This window comes from Pholcus phalangioides, unplaced genomic scaffold (assembly GCF_987345545.1).
Source record: "Pholcus phalangioides strain wild (caught in Gottingen) unplaced genomic scaffold, Ppha-v1.0 ptg000007l_1, whole genome shotgun sequence".
NCBI lineage: Eukaryota > Metazoa > Arthropoda > Arachnida > Araneae > Pholcidae > Pholcus > Pholcus phalangioides.
In genome coordinates this window covers 29,131,844-29,151,267 of record NW_028301600.1, presented here as the reverse complement: position 1 = coordinate 29,151,267, position 19,424 = coordinate 29,131,844, and the positions used below count along the sequence as shown (strand labels likewise).

The 19,424-nt window shown below is 35.7% G+C and overlaps 1 protein-coding gene across 14 annotated transcripts in view; it reads right to left on the bottom strand.

Annotated features, from left to right (window-relative positions):
• Window positions 1-1,947: 1,947 nt before the first annotated feature.
• The window catches only part of RhoGAPp190 (Rho GTPase-activating protein 190), a 231,649-nt gene continuing 214,172 nt past the window's right edge, over window positions 1,948-19,424 (bottom strand). For all 14 annotated transcript variants that reach the window (XM_089232991.1, XM_089232992.1, XM_089232978.1 and 11 more), the window contains 4 exons: window positions 13,372-13,612; window positions 9,973-10,104; window positions 7,989-8,115; window positions 1,948-4,529 (listed from right to left, as the gene is read on the bottom strand). In XM_089232991.1, the coding sequence (XP_089089117.1) occupies window positions 4,331-4,529; window positions 7,989-8,115; window positions 9,973-10,104; window positions 13,372-13,612 (699 nt within the window). In that variant the 3' untranslated portion in view covers window positions 1,948-4,330. The remainder of the gene's footprint in view (window positions 4,530-7,988; window positions 8,116-9,972; window positions 10,105-13,371; window positions 13,613-19,424) is intronic.

Below are 19,424 nucleotides of genomic sequence, written 5' to 3'. Positions count from 1 at the left end.
GAAAACTATCAGTAAGAGACTAGATTAAAGTATGATGCACATTGGGAGATCTGAAACAAAAGTCTAAGAATGAGTTAGCATTAGCAATGTAATAGGTGGGGGCAGGTGGGAATAGTGAAACAAATATTATTTTGAAGGCACCAGTTGTAAAGGGCAATACCAGCTGAAGAATTTGCATTGCGCCCAAGTTCACATTTTTACAGTTGAAGTCATCCAAACAATGTAATCACAATTCATCACAGAAATCAGATTGTTTAACGGATCTATGTCAATCGTCCCTACCATTTTGAAGTACATCGAGAACTTAACATTAACGATTCTGGTGATATTTTTGACCTCACTTACCATTTTTTAACATCGAAAACAAGCCCTTCGATGACCATCTTGAAACTACACACAAGCGAGCAGAGCAGCGAAACAAAATATCTTGATTCCTTCGCTCTTATCTTTGTCGTGAAGTTCCCACCCTGCTGCGGTGCAAGGCGCATTGAAATCCGTGAGATTTTCCTGCTCGGATCTCTTCTACCCTCGTTGCTTTGCTCTCCGTCTTAATATGTTACGTCCTAAAGCTCTTAATGTCGAACGATTCGTCACTTTGATTACCGACCCTATCCCAGTCTCATGTTTGCCTCCCTCATTCCGTCACATGCGCATACGATTTTGTCATTGGGCTATACAGGCTGTCCGAAATTGTTTGCACAGCAAATATCTCTAACTGTTGACAGATACTTTCAATTACAAAAAGTTTTCAAATGATGAACAGGTACTTAAAATCTCAAAATTTGAGTAGTGTACATGAAAAAATAAATTAACTTTTTATTCAGTCTCCGTGTACTCAAAAACCAATTTAGAAAGTTGTTGCCGTCTCTTCCGAGGCCAACAAAAAAATTTCACGTTTCTAAGTGCCATATTAACCGAGGTATTCGAATTCGAAAAACGGGATATTGGGGGAAAAACCGTTTTACCCGCATGTTAACGCTGTTTTTTCCTAAATTTCCTAAATTTTTCAAGTATATCTGTGAATATTGCACTTAGAAAAGTGAATTTTTTTTGTTGTCATCAACTGTTGAGTTTAATTCAGTTTTTGAGCACAAAAAATAAAAAATTGGTGCCCTTTCTGTCTGATATGGGCTTCCAATTGCCCCCCCCCCCCCATCTTCCTCCTGGAAATATCACTATTACATGATTATGTCTGGCCCCAATGTTGGCTACACATTGATAGATAACATTGTTCTGTGTTGCAACATTCTGTTCCTACTCACCTATCTATCCCAACACAATCTATAGTGGAAAGCCTCCGCACAAAGCTTGTGACATCATGAAGGTCATCTCACCTATAGCCATTGGATATTAGCAGGCCAACGAATGAGCCATCTTCACTCTTTTTTGTAGTATATACAATGGCTATAGGTGAAATGACCACCTTCAATGATGTCATGACCTTTGTGAGGAGACCTTCTGCTATAGACGGTGCCCATCCCTGGGCAAAAAAAGAAGTTTGGAGAGAAAATATATTGAATACCACAGCTTTAACACCCTAGATTTTAGAGGGAAAAAGAAAAAAAAGGTCTCTCAAAAGAATTATAATAAATCTTGTAACCTTCCATGGGATTTCCTGACTTTTCGCGATTTCAGTGACCTTTTTCTCATTTTGTGACTTTTCTGTGATGGTAGACATCCTGTCACTACATTACATGCAGCAACCTATATTGTTTTGTCATTCTGTGCAGATTAACTGAGAAAAAAAATAACTTAGCGAGCACATTGACAGAATGCAGGGTTCACACGAGAATGCTGTATCCAGTGTAAAACTTAATCATTTCGAAAAATATTACTTCTAAAAATATATTGTAAACAGGCATCCTAAGTTGGTGATTCACTAATGAGATCACAGTGCATTAATAAACATCAATTATTAAAGAATAAATCTTTATAAGTAAAGGAATCTAAATTTTACAGCAATATTTATTATATTTTGTACAAAATATTACAAAAGTGCAGATCATTAGGCTTTGCAGATAAGCATTATCATTTTCTTAAATCAGGTCAAATTGCAAGGTGTGCTCAAAATCTCAAAACACATTTCCAGAAATAACACTCACACACAAACACTTTCATCTGGTTTCAGCGCTAAATATTTAGGACGTAAAGGTACAGGAAAGATTGATTTAAAAAATCCCTTTGTTTGATCATACATAACCATTTTTTTCAGATTCTAAATGGGAGCTATCAGATATGTATGCATGTTAACATTTTTGAATACTAACATGTCGTAAACAGTTATACAGAAATTCTCCCCAGTCCGGCATAATTCATAAGAATAATAAAGCCTCAAAATGAAATTTTGGCTTCATAAACATTCTAAATTTTAACAAGAGCATTGCAAGCTTTGTAATTTGCTTGCAATATCAAGTTCAAAATCAATAAATATTTATAAGAGAGGTTAGAAATATAATGAGAAAATAAGACAAACTTACATGTGATACTACGGCACTCGCACATTAGCTTTGAGTTCATACGTGGTTGATCAGTTGTATATTCATAGAATGCATTAAATTATAAAGTAAAATATTTGAAAAAAATATAAATATATGTATAAAATTGACTTCATTTTTTTTTCTCTTATGCAAACTCATATATTTGACATTCACAGAGTGCATCAATATGAAAACATATCTGGATACTATGGTTATGTTTGAATAACAGAACTTTTTCACATGCAATGACTTCATACAACCCATCTATCATTTTCCTGACCTTTTTTTCAACTTTATAGTTACACCCTCGAGCAATGTTGACTTAATCAAAATGCTGAAACCAACATTAAGCACACACAAGATTAAACACCATTCAACAGTCAAAGTCTGATAAGTTTTTAACAAAACAGTTACACAGTTTGAGTAAAAAAATTATTCAACAGGTTCTTTGGTACTAAAAAAGCTCAGATTGTCTGCTTTACCTACAATGTATAAAAATAAAAATTTCAGAACACGTAAAACTAATAAATTCAAAGGTGAAGTAAACTTTTAACCCATTTATCTACATTCGTCGAATCATTCACTCAAGACATAACTTAATAATTAACATACATTTTATTGCTGATTTTTTGAAGGCCTTACAAGATGTTCATTTAAATACAAAGCATCACAATTGATTTTCACATCCCCAAAAAATCAGCCTTCTTGATTCAAATTCTCAAAGTGGAAGGAATGTATATTACTAAAGCTTCATTTCCTCCTTCAGACAACAGAAGTCATATTATATAACTGCATTTGCGCTCCATGAAAGGGAAAACTTTTATCAAAGTCACTAAATCTATGAACTTAATTTTCTGTACATTTTATCTAACAGCAGCCGCACTGTACATTACATAAGTCAATGGATACACAATATCTGAACAACACATTTTCACATACACAAAACAAATTAGGAAGCTTCAGAAAGAATAAACATTTTTTTACTATCTCTCTTTTATTAATTTTTTTTTACAAAACTCAAATTTACATAATCGAATGAAATGTACAAAAAATGCTCTCATGAAATGATATGATGTCCACATCACTGAAGCAGTTCCCTCTGGAGAGCAATCATGACTAAATTAAAAAAAAATATGCTTATGGTGCACAATGGTCAAAGGAACTCAAGATGATGACTGTGCTTATATGTATTGCAAAATAATGGACTGTCATCATAATCAATCACTTTAAGTCTGCAAAAATTTCATTCAATATAATGTAGTATTATGTATGCAATTAATTACACTACTTCACACCTAGTTATGACCAAACACATTTCTTGCTAACATTCTTGTAGAAAAAGCAGACCTGATCATGGCATGTCCAAAAATGGCACTATTTATAATTAAAATAATATTTAGTACATTTAGCAATTGAAATAATCCAGTTTGCACATTATGTCACACACACGTGTTTCATGCATTTCTAAGTTTTCCTACACAATCACCTAAATACACCTGCATTACCCTATTAGAAGTAGGATTTTTGGCATAGGTAGATTTATAGACATCTCTGGGCACAATTTTTGACCATTGATATGGTACTTATGGGAAGGGAAGGAATTTATATGGGCTTAGTTCATGAATAGTAGGCATAAAATATATTTGACTGCTTCAGACGTTGCTTCTATTCATTCTCATTTGAAGGAAAATTTCACTTTACCATAAAAAAATGCACCATTTATCACCACAGTCACATAGGCAAATAAAAGAGACAATAAAACTGTCTCTTGGAAGTCAGTTTTTCAGATCTTTTCATCACAAATACATACTTTCATGATAACATACAAATTCAAAACAGTTTTATGATTAAAATCACACCATCACAACCTCCTCTTCTCCACAAAACAGGAAGCGAAACTGATCAATCATTGTTTGCACTGCATCCTCTAAATGAGGCCTCATTCTTTCAAACATCATCATATCACTAAATTCCAATGGTAAAAGCGTAGGCCACCAACAAATAGCTAAATTCTTGCTATCCATGCTATTCAGTCTGCAATTTTCTGCAACCCTGAAAAAACATTGAAAAAAAAAGATACTATAATAGATTTTATGAAACTATATAAAAATTGACACTTGTTCACAAGAAACAAATAACTTCTCATGTGCTGGACTGTTCAGAGGCTCCAAGTTCAGAGAAAAATTCAAAATTACAGGCTTTCAATAGGTAGTAGACTTCTCATTTTTTCCAGTAAACACTTTATTCTCTACTGCAGGGGCGACTTGTCATAAAAGCGTAAAAGTGCCCCCAAGAGAATTTCAAGGCATCAATTTTTTACCTTAAGTTGTCTGAATATTAATTTAACGCCTCAAAACTAATATATATCCATTGGATTTTATTACTGTTTAACTAAAAAAATATTCTGAAGCGAAACAGGATTTTGATTTATAGGAGAATTATTCAGAACTTGTAGCAAAACATTCAAGTAAACAACAAATTCAGTTCATACTCTTAGCGTTTGAGGAGTGGTGCCCTGGTTCAGAGAGCTTTATAAGTAAGGATATAGCAGTAGAGAGGGAAAGAAAAAGTGTCACACAATAGTGTCTACACCTATTTTGTCTTCCTAGTGTATTAGAAACCGTACCCCAGTGATAGTAACTCATGGAAAAATTTGGAAAAAATTAATCCACATAAAAAGTTTCCTTGACATTTTCTTGGGAAATTTTGAGAGTTAATTAAACAAAATAATTAAAAAAAAAAAAACATGCAGTGCAATGCTTTACCAATGGTAAATACTTGACTATTTTGCGTTAACATGCATTTTTTAACGGAACAATGATATAACCTTATGAAATCAAGAAAGAATACCAGTTTTTTTCCCTCTTTTGTTATTATGTGCATGTTTTGTTTTTTGTTATTTATTGTGTGTATGTGTGTGCGTGTACACTTCCCAAATGTTTACAACTTTCTAAGGTTGCAAAGTTTTTGAGTTCTTCCGTAAGATTAAAATAACTACTGTCGCCCCGAAAATTCTGAAATTTTGCTCAAATGTGTTACGCCACGTGTTAGTAAAATGAACCTCAGATTTAAAAACAAGTTAACCCATATATTTTTTAAAAGAAATATTGAATTCTCAGATTTTTGAAATTTACACATTTTTTCAAACTTCAAAATTCATAAAATTCTAATAGATGATCAGATATCAAAGTTCGAGGTTCACTTATTGAAACATGCCGTATAAATATTTCTACAAAATTCCAGAAGTTTTGGTGTAAGGTTTCCAGGTTTTTTAAAAATCTTAAATGGATAAGCTCAAAAACTGCAATTTGTGAAAATTGTGTTCAAAGCATTTTTTCTTGTTCATACTCATTAAGTTTTAATTTTATTTTGAAAAAAAAATTAATCTGATTGACAAGAAATTTTTTGCACTTGATTTTCACAATTGAATGAAATGCTTTTTAAAGTCATGTTTGAAAAATCGACTTCAGGGATCATGACACCCCTTATATTAATAAAGTATCTCCAACAATTTTAAAAGATGAGATTGTTTTTTCAGTTCTAATTCAGAAGTGCTGGAAGAAGCATCACAGCTTTTGATTGTAATTCTGCAACACAATTAACTGAGCCCCCTACCTCCTGAAGCAATTTTTCGAGGTCGCGAGTCCCTTAGTAATTCATGAATATTCAACACAATCCCAACCTGCATACGCCCTTGTGGACCATATATATGGATTGTCTAGCAACCCTAGACCCCCTCCCCATCTTCATATTAGAGCTCTTACGGCACCTATGATGAAGCATTCTTTCCGACACAAGTTCCGTGAGCTAGACCACTCAACTTGTTTTTAGTCCACAGCGTGGGTGGTTTGGACAAAAAACAGGTTTTTGCGTGTTTGGGCCCGAGTAGAGTGGCGGGTTTAGATGCAGCTCTACAGATTGTCATCCGTGCACAAAACAGACAAGCTCCGAGTTTTGTCTTCTCTAGAACTCTATCAAATGTGTATTCATCCTTATAAGTAAATATCGATGCAATTAAAAAAATAATCAGTAAAATGCTGCAAGAAACTCAAAAACCTGATTTTGTTAAAACTGATTTCTGTAGTATTGAGAGTGTCTCCCATAGCTCCATAGTTTATTGCAGCTGTCTGTAGAAACTACGGACAATCTGTAGCAATTGGCAACTCTGAATATGCCTCCTGACATGACAAGCATAATTATTTTTAATTGGTCATTTGTTTTGGCACAGTTTGACCTAATTGGTCCTTGAGCCACAAAAAAAAAAAAATCCAATCCAATAAATATGCCCCAAAATAAACCTTCATCTGAGAAAATGACCAAGTTCTCGCAAATCATGTAGCCTGGAATAAATTTCAAAGTAATACAAATGTTTCTTGTGAAAAGGTAAAGTAAAAATGTGTTAATATTTCAACACGATAAAAATTAATTGCAGTCAAAAGAAAATGAAAAATGATTGCAACAACCACAGAAATTGGTATGAAAATGGGACTCAGTGAATAATCAATAGAAAATACAAGAAACCACTAATTATTTTGAATATGTCAATTCATAAAATTACTAGTTTGATTTAAAGTTTCTGATCGAATCATTACTATTTTACTGTTTTTACAAGTCACCTTCGTCAAGCTACCATTTTTGCAAAATTTGGTGAAGTTTTTTACATGTGACTGTTTCGATGAAATTTTAAAATAAAAAATATTGCCCTGCTTCATTGATCAATATATAATCTGATTAACATGACAGCATATAAAAATGATCGCGTAGTAAACACAACACACTGTATGCACCTTCCCCCCAAAAATTTGACTTGATAGTGAAAGAGAACAAACTACCACATTTTGGCAAAGTAGTGTTGATTTGGTAAAAAAAAAATTTCAAGTAGATCTCATTTGGCTAACACTACAAATCTGGTGATAAATTTGCCAATATAGTGGATGAAACTAACATGTAATTACACGTAACAACAAGGTTATACTATCACACTACATTAAGAGAAAAAGCGCCAGTTGTGAAAGCAGGTCAAACTTGACTTCTAATGGGATTGAATATTTCAGTTAATTTTCAAGAAGTGATGACCCGCTGCTGGGGGAGAAATGTACTTTCGTTTGGAGATTAGAAAAATGACATGTCACAAAATTTCAAAACCTTATAACTCAGCTAATACTTGTCTGATCCAAAACGGAAAAAACTTTTCTGTATTCGTTTTTCACAAAAGGAATCACGTGTGTAATTTTTAGGCAGTCAATGGTTACCACCCTGTATATATTAAAGATTCTCCCATATGGAGAAACATATTCACTGGGCCGGAGTAAGTATTCATTCCGGAGTATTCTGGCCAGACTAAGTATTCCGGAGTATTTCATATATATTAAAGATCATAATGAGCATCACTCTTTTGTGGTTGGCTTTACTAATTTTTTTAAAACTTATTCAGTATTTCACAATCTAATTGTAAAAGTCTGTTTCCTGAAAATAAAAAATCCTTAACAACCAAAATACAGATACACTTACTTCACAAAATGTTCAAAGACAAACTTCAAAATTTCAAAATTCACAGTTGGCAGCTTTTTAAGGAGATCTCGAAGAGTAAACAAGCGACAACTCTTGTCTTGAATCCCAGATGAAGAATAAGATGCACCTGTAAGAAAATTTCAATAAAGTAAGAAAAATGAAAATTGAGAGGCTTCTACTTGACCCTTACATTCTCATGGAATTTACATTTTTGTACCCAGAAACTACCCACTTTATTTCTGAAACTTTCAAGGATTTAAAAAAAAATTTTTGTGAGCCTATTTTTGGTCAAAGATATGGAAATTTTGAACAGAAATGAACAACACGTTATTGTTCTCAAGAGCTATTGTGCTCCTAAGAGATGTCATCATAGGGGTGAGAGTATTTTACTAGCTTTAAGCTGCTGCTCCCCTCCGTCTTCATCATTATTATAAATAAAAACTCCACTGTGACTCTCTATCAAGAGAGAGATATACAAAAAAAAAATTTCTCTCTCTCTGTTCTCGCTCTTCTATATTCTTATCACTATTGTGAAATTTGTAAACAATCATGAACTTCTGAAATTTTAATTTTATAACCAGAGACAAGTTATGCTATGCTTATCGGAAATTTCTTTCGCATGATGCCCCATGACAGATTAGCTGCATCCAACAGATGGGTGAAAGATAAAATTACTTTTGTTTATGTAAAATACTACAGTTATTAAGAGGATCTTAATTTCAAAAATATAAACGAACAAGCATATCTTCAGTTTAGACGAGATTATTACTTGATTTGCATCAAATAACAAGTTTAAAAGTGAAGCTGACATATTTGCACCTTCAGCAACTAAGGGTTAATAGCTACCTTCATGCCACACTAATATTTCATAAACAAATTCCTACATTGGAGGAGAAAAGTTAGAGAGCAAATATATATTAGAACAAAATGTGAATAATAATTTCACAGACAATTAAGTCTCAATATTGCACTCAATTTACCAGTTTTAGTTCCTAAAACATCGAGAAGGTGGGAGGAAACAAATGCAACTGACTGAAATTCTGGAATCTCACAGGACTTCTGGAGGGTCGGCTGCACTTGAAGCTGAAGCCACACTCATGTCTACCATTGCCCAACATGTTTCCGAGGTTGATCAAATAATGGAGGTTGAAAATTATTGGAAGACTAGTCGAAGAGAATGACCAGGACTTTCCAGCACTCACCCCAGTGGTCGATTGAAGTAGGTTTTCTATGTTCCCAACCTTGAGACGCGAATGCGAGCCGATCTATGCATTAAAAAGTTTCTCCACAGACAGCAACTGTCCCACAATGTTACAAATATTCAATTACTATTCTTCACTCATAATTTGAAATATAGATGACATCACTGAAAAATAAAACACTAGATATGCATTCAGACTGTTAGGTATACACACACTTCCGCCATAACTCAGTCAGTAGTAAATTGCCTATGGTGATAGATCAGAGTGAAACAAAGAAAGCCCTCGCCACAAGTAAAAAGGAGCTGCCTTCCTTCCTGTTCATTCAATCAGTCTGGCCACACGTGTTCGAAAACGGCAACAGTTCCAATATGTGAAGAAGTTGTAGAAACAAATATTCACCAACGAATATTGGGCTGGTCTATGCCACTGGTGCTTCATTGCAGCAGGGGGAGGCAAACATTGAATGCAAATATTTGCAAATGACCATTGGACCAGGTTGGACATTAATGTGGCTCTAGCTTAAGCAAAATATTTTTGTGAAGGATACCACACAAATTCAAGTATTTTGACAATTGGAGCTTTGGATACTTAAAAACATTCCAAAATTTACAGAACTGTGAGCTTTTTAATTAGCCACTTTTTCAGTGGCAGGTTTTTTGTTCTACTCAATGAGAAAGCTCAGAAGATATTTCCAGGCATACCACCAGCATAGAAAGAATTTAACACATGTGGATACTTTCAAATGAAAAACATTCATAAACATAAAAACAAAAAACACAAACCTGAAATTTCAGTTAGCTCATCCATCAAACAAGGTGGAATAAGTGGTGGCAATCTCTTTGAAAAGAAATCTTTTAATGCAGTTGCTACAGCATTAACAGGAATATCAAGCTCCCTTATAGAAATTTGACAATCTGAAAGTGAGATTTCATAAAGCAATTAATAAATACAAATTTATATCATCATTTACAAAAGTTTTTCACTTGAAATTTTCATGAAGTCAATAAAATGACAGCGATAAGACAGCAATTGACCCCCAAAGAAAAACTAAAGTATTACTTAACTGTACATGCACATTGCATACACTACTGTGGGGTAATTTCAAATACACTCATGTCCATAAATTAAGGATAATTCAGAATCACATGGAAATCGAAATCTAAAGTAAAAATTTCACCTGTAGAATTATCACACACATCTGCAAGAATGATATGCAAATTTCAGGAAGCCACCAGATGATGCCGATAGTATGTCACAATGACGAGAGTGTAAGAGGAGGGTATATAAGGAATGGTGGCAAAGAAGTAAAATTGTTCACAAGAGTTCTGTAAGGCGCTCAGTGCCATAAGCGAATAGTTATGACACAGAGGATGCATGTGGATGATTTTTTACGTGGTAGAATTATCGGCAGCCTGGAATGTGGGCGTACTCAGATGGATGTATCCGAGGAACTTGGAATTGCCCAAAGTGTCATCTCTAGGCTTTGGCAACAATTCCAAGATAACGGAAATGTCAGTCGACGTTACAGTACAGGTCGCCCCCCGAGTTACAACGCCAAATGAAGACCGGTATTTGGCAGTAACTGCCAAAAGAAATAGACGGAGCACAGCATCCGACCTGTCTCATCAGCTATCTGCAGCCACGGGTACCACAATTTGAAGGCAAACCGTGTTCAGACGTTTGGGAGATATTGGTCTATATGCTTGCAGGCCTGTCAAATGTGTTCCTCTCACGGCAACTCACTGTCGGCAGCGATTTGCCTGGAGTAGAGAACATGCAATGTGGACATCGTCACAGTGGGCCTGTGTGATGTTTTCCGACGAGTCCAGGTTTAGCTTGCAGTCTGATTAACGTCGGACTTTCATATGGAGAACGCCAGGTACCCGTTACCACCAAGACAACATCATTGAACGACACCGTTACGGTGGTGCAGCATTGCTCGTTTGGGGTGGAATTATACTGGGTTCCAGAACAGATCTGCATGTTCAAACCGGAACCATGAAAGCCCAAATTTATCGGGACATCATTCTGGAACAACATGTACGTTTGTTTAGGGGTGCCATGGGTGCAGAATTTGTGTTTATGGATGACAACGCCCGTCCTCACCGAGCAAACATAGTATACGAATGCCTTGAATCTGAGGATATAACCCGTATGGAATGGCCAGCATTCTCACCTGACTTGAATCTGATAGAGCATGTGTGGGACATGCTATGCTTGGCCGACGAGTTGCAGCCCGTCAATCACCTCCTACATGTGTACCGGAACTTCGGAGAGCATTGCTTGCTGAGTGGAGTGATCTTCCCCAAGATCAGATCGATAATTTGATACTCAGCATGCCTAGGCGTTGTACGGACTGTATTTCATCGCATGGGAGACATACAATGTATTAACCATCATACCAACCATGTAATAGAAAGTTTTTGTAAAGGAGATATTTTTTACAATTGCTCCAGGGAGCAAAAATCGTAGTTTTTATGAATGGTATCATACATACACCATCGTTTTTGTTCTTTATCTTTTGTTTAATAAATGGGCTTTATGAATAAGTAACGTTTGTTTTGTTTCTGAACCTTTATTTGCCGGAGCTGGCATTATCCTTAATTTATGGACATGAGTGTAAATGGGTGCATACTAATGGAAAATAGCGAAAACGTACATGGAAGCAGTGGTTTTGAAAGAAATGAATGTGCTTGGTAGTAGTCTTCAAAAACTGAGGATGATATTAATAAACTAATGAACTTTTGTGAATGCTCATAAAAGTATTTTCTGGTAGCCCCCAAAGCAGAATGTTTTTCATTGTTCTACAACGAGATTTGCATTCTTCCCATGCTGCTTTGTGTTGTCTGCAGCCTTTGTATAGTCTTGCTTGTGAGTATCCATGTTTCAGCTCCATAGTCAGTGCTGGTAGCGCATACACTGGTTAAACACTTTTCTTTTCAGGCATCCTGGCACGAGGCTTTTCAGAATTACAGTTTTTGCCAAAAGTACTCAATTTGATTCTGATTCTTCTGTTTATTTCATTAATAATTCTGTTGTCCATGGTAATTTTTTGTCCCACGCATACATAGATTTCTACTTCTATCTCTGTGTTGTTAAAAAGGATCTTCTTCAAAGCAAAAGAGTTAAACATAACTTTAATATTTTGTAGATTCATTTTCAAACCCTCCTGAATACTTGCCTTCACCAGTTCTTGAATCATTTCTTCTAGTTCGCCTGAATTAATGCTAATAATAACAATGTCGTCTGCAAAACGCAAATGGTTGAGAAATTATCCATTTATTTTAATTCCTTCCTCATCCCAATCCAATTTCTGAATACTTCTTCTAAGACAGGTAAAGAGTTTTGGTGAGGTAGTATCACCCTGTCAAACACATATCCCAAGTATAATCTTTGCTTTTCCTTTATCTGAACGAATGGTTGCAGTTGCTTTGCCACCCCCCCCCCCCCCAGCATCAAAGGTAAAGCCGACTAATCTAATGTATTTGTGTATATATGAATTGACATCATCATCATCATGCCTCCTCCAGACTTTCAAGTCTATCTCCACCTATGCTGTTCCTCTGTAGTAAAATACATGTCCACTGGCAGGTTCGATTTTCTCCTCTCTTTTTCTTACTTCACACATGCTAAATGAAATGAAGATGATTGCAAAACTACTTAGAAATGTTTAATGTCTTAAGTAAAAGACTTTTCAAAATAAACTGTGGAAATTTTTTCTTTCTTCTCCTCTTTGAACTAAAAGCTGGATATCCAGATTACAATCTGTTTTAGCATCTTCAAACTTAACCTTTTGGAAGGACAAATATTTTCAAACCACATAAGTGATACTAGTAATTTTAAAAATTGAAGACTCTTGTTTACGTCAACTGAAATCAAATTACTGCTTACTGCTTTAATAAGATGAATATAGATATTAAAAAAATGGTTATTTCACATTCCTTTAATCAGAATTTCTCTTTTTTTTCCATCTACAATAATCATGTTATCTTTCATTATTTGGTGGTCACCTCCACAGAAGGTCTGATAACAATAACGGAATGCCAAGTGGCAGTTTTAGAAGTTTTACTTTGGTAATTTTCTTTTCAGGTATAGTTTTTATTAAGAAACTTCAATTGTCCGTCTATGTTACTAACAGAATCACAAATCATTATTAATAGATTGTTTTGTCAACATCTTACCTTCATCAAACTTCTGAAAAAGCAAATCTACATGGGCTCGATTTCCAGGCACTCTATAAATTCCTTCTGAATCTAAACCTTCTTCTTCAATGAATTTAATGCACTTTTCTACAAAAAGAGGAATTGAATTGTCTTCGGACTGTATAAAATCTTCTACACCTTGATTTGCAGGAGCAATGGTTCCAGATTTATTTTGAGCAGCTTTTTTCTTTTTCTTTTCTGTTAACCTTTTTTGCCTTTCCTAAAAAATGATAAATATAAGCAGACAGACAATATAGATTACCTCTTTGAAAAATAATCCTATACACACATAATAATTTAAGCTTGATCAATATTTTTAAAAGAATTGATGAAATATTTTTTATATAATATTCTATATTTATGTAAAATTAATTCAATATTTTCCTCATGTTTTTTCTCCCATAACGCTGATGATAAGGTGAGGATTTTTATAACCCAAAAACTGGTAAAAAAGCTCTATAAAAATGTACTTGTGCACTAAAAAAGTAGAAAAAGGAAAATTGTCTTTTTTCTGTTCATTAACTTATTTATTTTTATTTATTTAACTATTATTTTAGCAAAATAATGGGCAAATTAAAAGTATAATGCAATTAATACATTTTAAAAAATTAGTTGTTTATTACACCAAAATTCCTTAGTGTACCAACAACCACATGTACAGAAGTGTATATCTTTGCAAACTAATTAAAATATCTTATATGCTATCATAATCAATTTCCATTAATTTCAAAGGATTTCTGAATGATAGTTACTGAAAATACTCTGGAAGAAATTCTTTGTGCTCCAAACCCAGTGTTTCCCCTTTATAGGCAATCCTTCATATGGTCTTCACACCATGGACCCTCCCTCCTCGAAGAGTAAGGCTGACAGGGCTCCGGAATGATTCTTATCAGTTGTTTTTACACATATAAATTCACTTCAGAGGGTCTGTCACAGATCCCAGCTACAGGATATGGGAGGAAGCATGCCCCGCACATTTGTATCACAGAATCAATTAGTAAGTGGACTCAACGGGGAGGTGCAACCTGGAGACCAACTTCGAGGTCCCATCCAACCAGCTATGGCTTCATAGGTGAATACATATATGAGCAATTGCCCCCACTTAAAAAATTGTATTGTTGCACATAAGTTGGTGGATAATCGCTCTCTTCCTTTATTTTTACAAAAGCTCAGTAATCTTTCTTCCCTCTGTTCAATGAGCCTGTATCCACTTATCAACTGGTCTTTTAAAAAAAACAAGGAAGACTATGAAAATATCAAGGACTTGCTATCTATGTGAGCTACTTAGAATAAATTTGCAGCCACACTAATATTGAGAGGCTAGATAACAATGGTGTGGGGGGCCTCGAAGGACCATTGAAAAACCTTGAGTACAAGACCAGGGTGTCTACCCCATACCAAAAGCAAAATTTGGTGACCTTTCCTTGTTCGACATAATGAACCACGGTGGACAGTTTTTCATATCAGTGGTTCTCAAACTGCAAGTAACGACCCCAAGAGGTTTGTGTTAATAAAATGGGGGGATGCGAGTGAATTTACATTAAACAAACATAATAAGAAATCAATTTTAATTTTTTGCAACTTTCCATTGGGCATGATGATGTCAATACATATATGCACAATGTATTTTGATCAACAGTACATATCTTTGATGCAGGAGGGGGGGGGGGCTGCAACCCCACCATATTCCCATGTATCTCCACTGTAAGCACTGTCTTACAACACAAACAGAAATCAAATTTCTCCATCAGCGTCTTATTACTGAGAAAATTTTTAATTTGTTCGTTGTTGCAGCACTAGTCATTTTGTGACCACAATGGTTTATAGTACACACAAAACCTAGTAAAGCCAATTACAACTGAGAATTAGAACACAGTCCTCAGAGGTTTTGAAACCAGGGCTGCTGTGGGTACTCGAGCACTCATGGTAATAGGCAACATAGGTCTCAGTACCCAGAATTTATTCAGAAATTGAAATTTCCTAGATATAAAGCTCAAGACGAGCGAGCACTCACTGATTCAAACACCTTCAACGCCTCCGCCAGTCATGTTAAACTGAACATGTTGGTGTATATATATTTATTTATTTATTTATTTATTTATTTATTTATTAGGCACCTCAGCTGTTAGATGGTCATTCATATACAGCATATATGAATCAATAAAATTCAATGCTTTCAAATAGTTTCAAGATCTTCCTGAGGTCTGCATCCATTTTGTTACTTTTGGGTAGCCACCAGGCTGATCATTTAAAAGTGCTTAGATAAGATCAATTTCTATTTGGTGCAAGTGGGTACATCAATAAAATTATGATACACATGGTCAAATGAAATACCAAATGTTCAGGGTTCATACAAAATTTTTAAAACAAAAAGTAAGGAGTTTTTCAGGAGTCATTGCCAACTCCCCCCTCCATAAAAAAATTGCATCACTAGACTAAAAACAAAAGAATGGCCCGCATGTGGATTGATTTTATTTTAAATGTCCTTTTTTAATTTCTAGTCCAATGATTTCAACTTTCAGAATTAAAAGTATGGTGTCTAGGAATTTATTGAACAGCTGCTGAGAAAAAGAGGTACGCTGCTACTGTATGGGCGAGTAACAAGCTACTGTTTGAGAACACAAATTCGAACAGAAACAGATCATTATGATGAGGATTAGGTATTGAGAAGTTCAGTAAGAAAGAAGAGAGTGAGTTGGGGTAGTAGTATTGAAATGATTTAAAGACGTTGAAAGTGATGTACCGAGTTTCCAATAAATTCCGTTTTTATAGTATTATAGTAAAAATACCCAGAGTTCATTGCTTTAGCCATGGCCACCCCTGAGAGAGAGAGAGAGAGATAACAGATGTTAAATAAATGACAGTTAAATCATTGTTTAGGAAAATATGCTAATAAGATGCAAAATAACTAACAACTTCACTTTTTTCATTCAAATCCTTTCATATATACTTTTTTTTATGGAGCCACAAAATGTATTTTTAAGAAAAATCATCCAGTTTTTTCTTATGCAAGTCATGAGAACTTCCCATGATCTGCATTTGGGTATGAGTCAAACATTTTTTATTAAAATTAAATATCAAGGTAAAGTTTATGACTACAGCTATACTGGGGGTGGGGGGGGGGGGCAAAATCTTCCTGCACCCTTCGGCAGCCAACCCTCCCTTTCTCTTCACATTATATCTTGTTTATTTTGTCCCACTTTGTCAGAGTGCCATGAAAAGTGGCATGTGAAAACAACAGCTTACTGATGAATTTTACAATCTTAACGCAACAAAAAACCAATGAGATTCATCAAGCACCCCCTCCAACTACAACTTCCCCACGGGAGTCCTGTTAAACCCCCCCCCCCCCCTGTGAGGGTAATGAACATTTTTAATTCATATTTATTTTACCAACGATTAAAATCCAATCCAAGGCCCCCCCCCCCCAACCAAGAAGCGAGAACATTTATAACAGGCTTCCGCTTCAGCAAACTTACTGCTAAAGCAACAAAAAACAATGATATTCATCCAGGTCCCCGAAATGAAATCTGTCAACTTCCCCATGAGACACCCGATCTAGAGGCCTGCCAGACACCTCCCTCCCATAAGGGCAGAGAAAAATTTTAATTTGCATTAATTTATCCAAGGAATAAAATCCAGGGCTCCCAACCCGGGACCCAATTTACAGATTTTTAGCTGAGGCTCTATCTCAAGCTTCTGCTGTTGCAAATTTTAAAATGTTAAACCACAAAAAAACAATGAGATTAATTCATCCAGCCCCCACCGAAATGATTGGATTGTTAATGACCCTTCCCACACACACAACCAGACCTGCCCACCTCTGAAGGAAAAAAACCTACTCTATCCATAAAAAGCATAACACAGCTCAATTTCCAATTCACGAAAAAAAAGGTGGGTTGGGGGGGGGGGGGGGTAGAACACCATACTAAAAATTGATTACAAAGTTATATAATTACAATCAGAAGTAGTAAGGTAGGGTTTAATTTAAAAAAAGAAAAAAAAAAACATTCTCAGAAAGAGAACCGCTCAGTAATGAAAAAAATTGTTTGCTTAGAAAATTGTCTTCATCAAACTGGGCAATATACCGGGATTTGGTACATAAACACCAAAAAAAAAAAATATGGAGAACTTAAAATTTGTCTTCATGTATCTAAATTCTCTATTGATCAGCCCTGAAATCAATACTTGTTTATTTCATTGATCGAGAACTGCCTTTGCCAAAGGTGGGGACCAGTGCTAAAATAACCACAAGCTCATTTGCAAGATGGTTTTCACATAAACCTTAAACTTTTCCGATTTTTCAAAAGTCCCATGATTAAATGCTTCTTATTTACTCTATCACTATGCTATATTGTCAGCCTGGATTGTGGACTTGTCACTGTATCTCTTTCAATTATGCCTGAATGTTTCATCACAACACTGTTAATGGTGAACAATACATAAATTTGATATATATATTACAATCTTTTTCCAGTCTAATGTTTGCTATCTCTCAAACTTTTTTGTTCAGCCACACATGAATACAAATTTGTCACCACGCTATAGCTAGCCAGTGGAGATCACAGAGACTCTTCAAAAAATATTAAAGATAAAATAACACAAGTAAATCAAAAACCTAAACTTTTTTTTGAAAAAAATTAAATATATCTGAAGATCTACCTTTAAAAAGAAGTATGATAAACATGTTGGGGTAAATCGAGAAGCTATTCATACTTAGAATAAGACAACAATAAGTATTCTTTATGGGTATTGTATAATAAACTGAAGAGCCAAAAAAACTGGTACAGGCATGCGTATGCAAATAAAGAGATATGAAACCAATCAGAGTACAGCGCTGCGGTCGGCAACGCCTATATAACACAACAAGTGTCTGGCATAGTTGTTAGATCGGTTACTGCTGCTACAATGGCAGGTTATCGAGATTTAAGGGAGTTTGAACGTGATGTTATAGTCGGCGCACGAGAGATGGGACATAGCATCTCCGAGGTAACGATGAAATTTGGATTTTCACATACGACCATTTCACGAGTGTACCGTGAATATCGGGAATCTGGTAAAAAATTAAATCTACGGCCGGAAAAAGATCATGCAAGAAAGGGACTGACGAGAATCATTAAACGTGACAGACGTGCAACCCTTTCGCAAATTGCTGCAGATTTCAATGCTGGGCCATCAACAAGTGTCAGCGTGCGAACCATTCAACGAAACATCATCGATATGAGCTTTAGGAGCCGAAGGCCCACTCGTGTACCCTTGATGACTACACAACACAAAGCTTTACGCCTCGCCTGGGCCCGACAACACCGACATTGGATTGTTGAGGACTGGAAACACGTTGCCTGGTCTGACGAGTCTCGGTTCCAATTGCTTCGCGCTGATGGACGTGTACGGGTATGGAGACAACCTCATGAATCCATGGGCCCTACATGTCAACAGGGGACTGTTCAAGCTGGTGGAGGCTCTGTGATGGTATGGGGCATAGGCAGTTGGCGTGATATGGGACCCCTGATACGTCTAGATATGACTCTGACAGGTGACAGGCACGTAAGCATCCTGTCTGATCACCTGCACCCATTCATGTCCATTGTTCATTCCGACGGACTTGGACAATTTCAGCAGGACAATGCGACACCCCACACGTCCAGAATTGCTACAAAGTGGCTCCAGGAACATTCTTCTGACTTCCGCTGGCCACCTAAATCCCCAGACATGAACATTATTGAACATATCTGGGATGCCTTGCAACGTGCTGTTCAGAAGAGATCTCCACCCCCTCTTACTCCTACGGATTTATGGACAGCCCTGCAGGATTCATGGTGTCAATTACCTACAGCACTACTTCAGACATTAGTCGAGTCCATGCCACGTCGTGTTGAGGCACTTCTGCGGGTCCCTACACGATATTAGGCAGGTGTACCAGTTTTTTTTGGCTCTTCAGTGTATTTTATCATGTGTAAATTACATTTTTAATTGGGTTGCTTTATTTTTGAAATACATGACATCCATATTTGTTATGGGCATCTTTTTCT